The sequence below is a fragment of the Montipora foliosa genome, chromosome 1, assembly GCF_036669935.1.
Source record: "Montipora foliosa isolate CH-2021 chromosome 1, ASM3666993v2, whole genome shotgun sequence".
Taxonomy (NCBI): Eukaryota; Metazoa; Cnidaria; class Anthozoa; order Scleractinia; family Acroporidae; genus Montipora; species Montipora foliosa.
The window spans coordinates 71281823-71289322 of record NC_090869.1 but is presented as its reverse complement, the minus strand read 5'-3'; the positions used below and the strand labels follow the sequence as shown (position 1 = coordinate 71289322).

General features: G+C 39.5%; 1 protein-coding gene across 6 annotated transcripts in view; it reads right to left on the bottom strand.

Moving 5' to 3' along the window:
* Positions 1–3926: 3926 nt before the first annotated feature.
* Positions 3927–7500, bottom strand: part of LOC138007576 (malonyl-CoA decarboxylase, mitochondrial-like) — a 31221-nt gene continuing 27647 nt past the window's right edge. For all 6 annotated transcript variants that reach the window (XM_068854577.1, XM_068854605.1, XM_068854591.1 and 3 more), the window contains 2 exons: positions 5774–5820; positions 3927–5235 (listed from right to left, as the gene is read on the bottom strand). In XM_068854577.1, coding sequence (XP_068710678.1) covers positions 5039–5235; positions 5774–5820 — 244 coding nt within the window. In that variant the 3' untranslated portion in view covers positions 3927–5038. The remainder of the gene's footprint in view (positions 5236–5773; positions 5821–7500) is intronic.

The window sequence follows — 7500 nt, the reverse complement described above, 5'->3', positions numbered from 1 at the left end:
GGAGAGGGACGGGCTTAAGGCTCCGCCTGCTACTGACATGAATTATCCAACTCACGTAGCAAAAGTACTGTGCTAAGACAGCTGTGCGATTCCCAAAATCCAATTAAAACATTCTTAATGAAAAATCGCGGTTTGACCCGGCGGAACAAACACCTATTTAGCTCTTTTTCCTAATTTCCCAACCGCGAGAAAACCGCGGTAATTCAGCCATCTCCAAAAAAATTTTTTTTTTCTCAAAAAATATTTAAAGTTAGGGGGAAAAAATACATCATTTTAAAGCTAAGAAAATAGGCTTTCCAACAGCATATAACTTATTTACAGACAACTGAAACATTTTATAAAAGCGAAAGTTGAACGAAATAATTTATGAAAAATAACAGTAAAATATGCTTTCCAGGCAAAATTTGGTCATTTTAGCGTTGATTACGAATTTTTGGATGCAGTTTATCTGCTTTCTTGGACATAAATTTGACCGAAAACTGATGAGGCACGAATATTTTTGGATTTTTAGGAATAATCGGATTAGCGATCAATGCGTACTGAGATAATGGAACGGAAGCGATCGCATCATGAACAATTAACCTCTGTTTGCCAAAAACCTCCCAAATAACCGCTTTTTCGACGGAAAATTCATCCCAGAGGATAAAACTGTTTATCACATGGCCCGTACGGCCCCGCGCGCGCTTTCATTGCAAAACTATTGGGAAAATCCCAGTATGAGGGCCGTACGCATTAGCGCGAGCAGGGCCGGAAAAAGCCGTACGGGCCTACTAGGAACACGCACTGCTCCGTGCGATGCGATTTTAGAAGATTTCGTCGCTTTTAAACATCCAAGTAATTGGTGTGCAGATTTTTGCTTTTTATTTTGTCCTTACTTCATCTTCTGAGTGCTAATAAATATTGTAAAAAGCCCATATGATAAAATGCTTATTGACTGCGCTCGGTCCGTATGCCATGACCTCGGGCCAAATATTTTCCCGTCCGGCCCTCCCACTCAGTCAATAAGTACATATCACTGAACATGTAATAAAGGTAAAGATTTTCGAGTGAAAGCGAAAACAAGCGAATATTTTGAGGGAAAACACAATCATGTTTGACTTGATTTGTCTTAATTGTTAATTTCAATTTACAGTGTCCCCAATTAGTGCTTCAGCGCTAGAACGACTAGACACTTGAATAAAGTTCCTTTCCTTTTTATTATGTGATTCATAATCACTATATTTAATAATATATACATATTCAAAAATTGATCAGATATCTACACGTTCTTGAACAAAAAGATGCATTGTCACGGTCAACAACGTCACATCCTTCCAAAGTTTTCTTGTTTTTTCGCCTGTTACTCTCTATTTTTGCGTTTACTTCTAAAATGCATCTCTTTTAATTGAAGTTAAACTTTATTACTAGTTATAGCTGTCGCTAAAGTGCCAACGAGCCAAGCTTGCGTGATCTGGCGGCTGCAAACATCACGCGGCGTACTCGTGCGGCACTCTCATTGGTTATCGCTACGGTCAACATTTCATCGCTTTGGTCTACATTACAGCTTTTGGTCTACATTACACTCAAATTTGAAGCGCTTCTGAGATTTCGTCCGCCTAAAAATCTTCTCGCGGCTCTATAAGCTGCCGCCTCGCCAGGCCTTCTGTCTTCAGAAGGCCTGACTCGTTGGCAATAACATTGAGAGCGTGCTAGTCCAATCCAAATCCAATAGACCTTATTCATAAATGGCGGTCAATTTATAATTCTTTTGTCGAAGTGCAAATTAGCCTACCAAGCCTCCATACCATACAGTGAATTGAAAAGAATTCTTGCTTTAAAATGAGGCTTGGTAGGCTAATTTGCACGTGGACAAAAGAATTATAAATGTGACCGCCATTTATGAATAACGTCTATTAAGCGACTATGGTGTACTTCTCGTTATTATTCCACTATTACGCCATTTTACCATACTTGGTCCAGAGAACGCGCAAAATATGAGACGGTAATACACTATAGTGTCTCGGTTTGACCGGTTTAGAACAGAGCAAATACGGACGGAACGGGAGTTTTTCAACGATGCAAAGCCTGAGCATTTAGCTTGTCATCGCTTGTCTCTCGTCATTTCGTTTATACAATCATATAAAGGACATTTGGCTGGCTTTCTGTGCTGTTTACATCGTTCACAAGCGCCCTGAAGAACAGATGGTGCATTTTTTAGAAACACTCTTACCAGAGAGAATCAAAATAACATCTTTTTGTAGTGGAATAATAAATCTCTTATTCGATGGTTTAACATATAATACTCGCGTATACTACGCAACTCGCAAAATACCCGCTCGTATTATATGTTAAACCATCGAATAAGATGTATATATACGCACGATCGTGCGTATATAACATAATGTCAATGTGCGCAGTTTCATTTTAGATCCAAACTTTGCGTTGAGTTTTACAAGTTCCCTTGTAGCTGACAGTGAACGAAGTAAATGGAAGAACCCAGGGAGGACCAGCCATATATTTCTCCCGGCATTGACTTTTTAGAAAGCAGGGAAGTCAACCAGAACCAGGGGCAACGAAAACGAAGCACAACAGGCCCGTTCCACACAAAAATGCCCAAAATTGTATTTGAAAGGAACTAAACAAGAACGAAAAAGGCGGCAATTTGGTCTGTGGCAACTGTCAAAGGTGCAAATTCTTGTTGTTATCGTTTTTTTTTTACTTATTTGTTCAACCTGCCGAAAACAAATCAATTACAAAATCAACAACACAATGAGAAAAGCGCGGAAAATATTCCATCCGGAAAACATCAATCACGCATAGATTTAGCCAAGCCTAGAGGCGGAGCTCCCGAATCATTTATTCTTACTGGCGGTAGGGTCCTGTAAGGTTAGGGAAAATAAAAGGTTTTGTCCGCGTTCTGGTGTTTCCGGTTGTTGCTTAATTAAATCATTTTCTTCGCTTTCTTCTGGAGGAAAATGCGTTGCCTAACTCGTGAATTCCACGATAAATTTCACGCGAAAAACCAATATCGCGATGAGTGTGATATCGGTTTTTCAAGTGAAATTTACTGGGGCATTCACCAGTTAGGCCATGATTTTTTCTTGAATCGCACGAGTTTTAAAAGAAAACAAATCCTCAGCAAGCGAACGGAAAAGCAAAACAACAAAAAAAAAAGCCATTTCAGAGTCAACTGTCAAAAGCCAGCGAATAGGAATCACGCTAAAATTAGACTGAGTACATATTAAAGTTTAGCTCATGCAGGTCATTGTACAAAGCACAAGCTTTGCAATGATAAAGACAAAACCCCTGGTGCTGTTATGCACTATGGTGATCCCACTAAAACAATAAAAGCACCATATCTATAGTCAAGGGGATGTTGTTCTATCGCACAAAATGCACGACGATGTGTTGCAATGAGTTTGTGTTTTAGCATATCACAATTTGAAAGGAATAAGTAACCCTGGTGACTTGCAATCAAATCTACAGCACTGAACACGTGAGCCTAAAAATAAGCACTGCAGGTCTGAGGAAATGATCGCTCAAAGTACCAAGTTGTTCGCTCCTAAATACGAGTTCCTGGGGACTTGGCCCTTTTTTTGCATCGCACAAAAAAGGTGGAAAACACCTTATTGCGACGTCGCATCAAAAATCGCCTCTTTATCCCATGTCGTATCCCTAATCAAGCCCGAGTTAACGCTTCCATAGCGTCTAGTTTTGTTAAATTTTGAAATTGTGAAATGTTGAAGTGAAAACGGCAGAATGTTTCTCATGATGGCTGAACAGATTTATCTCAGAAAAGAAAAGTATGTGAGGTTATGGGCACTCGAATAGTAAGGAATGAGTTTGCTTTTTTCCTTTTAACGATAATTTAGCAAATTTTCAACATGTGTTGAGACATTGATATTCACTAAATCTTTATCAACTGCCGGGATTAATTATCTGCCAAGTTAAGTTCGTGTAGGTTTATTTTTATCCGTTCATTGAGACGACTTCTGTACAAATTAAAAGCTACGCAAGCTCAAATTCATCGAATGTGAACATGAAACATCCTTGTTTAAAATAGAATCGCAATCTAGTTTTTGAAATATCTTGACAAAGACCTTGCTTTCAGCGTGGTTTTCATTAGCTACGCAATCATAAGCACCATTCTCGTCACCACAGCCTCGGATCGACCGAAGGCTGTGGGAAACTCTATGTAGGAGAACAAGCGCCGTAGGGTTCTCATAGCCAAAAATTGGCTATTTGAACCTTACCGCGCCTGCTGACTCCTCGTGCTAACATGAATGCACCAATTCGAGACGCTTTTGATTGTTCTTCACGAAAACCAATGAGAAGACACTTTGCTTCAGGGTTCCCCAGAGCTCTTCTCTCCCTCGGTCAAGAGAAGAGCTCTGGGGTCGAGATTGGCATAAGCACAAGCGACACACGCAAGCGCACATACTTGTTGTTAATTAGTGGCTATTGTTTTAACAAAAGGCTCTAATTAACAACAAGCTACTGAGTTGGCGTATACTTCTTGTCCTTGTGCTTGCGTCGCTAGTAAAAAACCAGGCTTTAAAATCTACCACACAAGAACGATTTGGCTTTCCACCTCGCTTCCTCACCGTACAATTGCCCGAGTCAACGGCCTCAACATTTGGTTCAACATCCGTTCGATTTTGTTGGACGATGTTGAACGATATTGACTGCTGGGGTGGGCAAATGGTTTCAACATCGATCCAACATCGATTCAACATCGATACAACACCGATTCAAAACCGATTCAACATCGATTCAATATGTTTTAACACGATTGAAAAGATGGGGGGGGGGGGGGGGGGGTTCAGTTTGAACATCGCTGTTCAGTCAACAAAATCGAACCGGCTGCTGTAGCCGTTTGCAGCTCGGGCTTTTAAGGCAAAGGAAGAACCGTACTACGTAGGAAAACGATTCACGGAATCACTAAATCTCCATTTCACAGACTAACAGAGTCTTTTCTACTACCCTCCAGAGAGAAGGTTGCTCAGTTCCGAATAGTTCCGCTGATGATGGGTCACTCAGTCGCGCAGTCATGCTATTATCACAACAGTTCCAGGAACTCAGAAGAAGCGGTCACAGTGCCGTTTAGTAAATACTGTTGATTATTTTTATCCACATCTTCCAAAACATACTTATAGTTAACCATTATTCCATACGAATTGTCCATTCCGCGAGGGCTTAAATCAGCAAGCCAGTTTAATCTCCACATACAAGCACCGTTCCTTATGTGAAAATTTCCTGAAAACCAAGGAAGGAGAATAATAACGGATGAAAAAAAAAAATTGAAGGAAGGCAGCAAACTGATCAAATCAAACATTGGTTTTGATGAGTTTTGACAAATTGGCCATTTCTGAGTTGCTGCTTGTCTCGGTTTCGAAGTGAATCTTGGTGCTTAACTATTGAAAGGGACACGAGTTTGATTTTTTGTCATAGAAATGCCCAACTCATTTCCATTTGAATGGTTGTGCAACAGGACTCACTTTGAAACCGGAAATGGGCCATTGGAGCATCAACGAACTTAACCCACGTGACGCCGACTCTTGACGTAAATCGATCTCGGGCTATATCGGAGGAAGGCGAGTGCTATAACAACTGTGCCAGCATTGTTCATTCAAATGTTACCACGCTACGCTACAGAGCGGGAACAGCGGGAATTAAGGCGCACCACAAGTAGACAACGCAGCGAAATAATTTTAAATTAGTTGGAAACTTGGAAATTGGAAAAAAAAGGTTGAACGTTGACTTCGTAAATAAATAACAGGTTGAAAGGTCCTACCAACAGCATCCATGACGAATCCTCTTTTCTTTTCTCTGTACAGATAACTAATAAGAAAAGAAAGAAATAAAAACTACTTTTACCGTGGAAATTTACCTCTAAGAAAATAAGGTCATAAATACAGTTTCTGACCGTTAATCCTTCGTCATGTAATTAAACATTGATTGCAATTGAGACATTTCAACTTTAGGTCAAAAGGTCGTGTATTAAATTTGCGAAGGCCTCGGAAATGCTCCTCCCTCGAGGGGACCCATTGCCACTCATAGCGGTGACTGTTTCGTGCTTAAATCATACTGAACGTCGAGAACAAACCAACAGTTATTTTCCTTCTCTAGAATTTGTACAAAAATATAGAATGGTATCCCCCCTGAAATTCGCCAGCTTAGGAAAACATACTTTAAACGTAAATTGAACGAACTACTTCTGAAGTTTCTTAAAATTGAGGAGATGAATGTTGATATGCGCTATATCAATCGTTCGACGTATGCGGCTTTTCTTTAACAGTTATTAAAAAAACTTTATTAATACGTGACCTTAAACCAGCGTTAAACGAAAACGTTGGCAGTGAAAAACTGTGGCTTTATTAAACGGTCAGCTTTCACTGCTATCTTTTTAACTTATTCTCTCTAGTTACCAGTCTTCTTAATTTTATACATATCATATTTGAATTTGTTCAACCGTCACTTCTGAAGATGTATGTTGTAGCATACGAAACGTCAAGTCAAAAGTAAAATGCGCTTTATCATTATGTTTGTAGCCGTTGTTTGTTTTATGTTTTTGAATAAGTTGAAATGGCCAAAGAACAAGAATATTTATGGAGGATACCTAAACTTCGAGCCAGGATTCGAGCTAGGATCCGAGCCAGGATTCCAGCCAGGATTCAAGCTAAGATGAGCTTTCTCCGCTATTTATTCTCGAATCTCTCGGCTAGGTTAGGTCTCGAATCGGTTAGGTTAGGTCTATTTAGGTTGGTTCTAGTCTAGTTAGGTCTAGTTAGGGTTAGGGCAGGTCTCCGTTAGGTTAGGTTCTAAAGGTCTCGGTTAGGTTAGGTTAGGTTAGGTCTCCGTTAGGTCTCGAATCCTGGCTCGGATCCTGGCTCGAATCCTGGCTCGAATCCTGGCTCGAATCCTGGCTCGGATCCTGGCTTTATTCTTAGTTTATCTCATATTTATGATGTTACTTATAATACCTCATATCATTTATTTATTCATTTCTTATTTTCATTATTTGAACACTTTTTTCTCTTATGTACGAGGCGTTTGTTTGTGTAATTCTTGTAAATATTAAAGTGTCTTTTTGTTTACTTGTGAAAGCTAGTAATAATGTCATAGTGTAAGTGGTCCGCCTTGAAAAGCAATGCTAAATGCGGGTCACCATGGTCTTGTTTGTATAATTATGATTTGTTTGTAAATAAAGTTGTAAAGTTGTAACGCTTCGAACGCCGACATAAAACCTATTAGTATAATTCAGGGGCACCCAACGAGAACATAGTTCAAAACCACTTAGACAGAGCATTTTTAAACGTATTTTAGTATTTAAACGGTAGATATAGGCAAATTTATATCTCCTAAAAAATTTTCATCTGTTCGGATTTCCTAGCTGAAAGTCTAGTGATCCGAAAATTATAGGGTTCAAAACTTACCTTTTCGAAATTTTCAGCCAGAAAAAGGGCTCCCGAAAATTTTAGGTGACCTTTTTAGGGAAAAAATCCGTTAAAAATGGGCAAT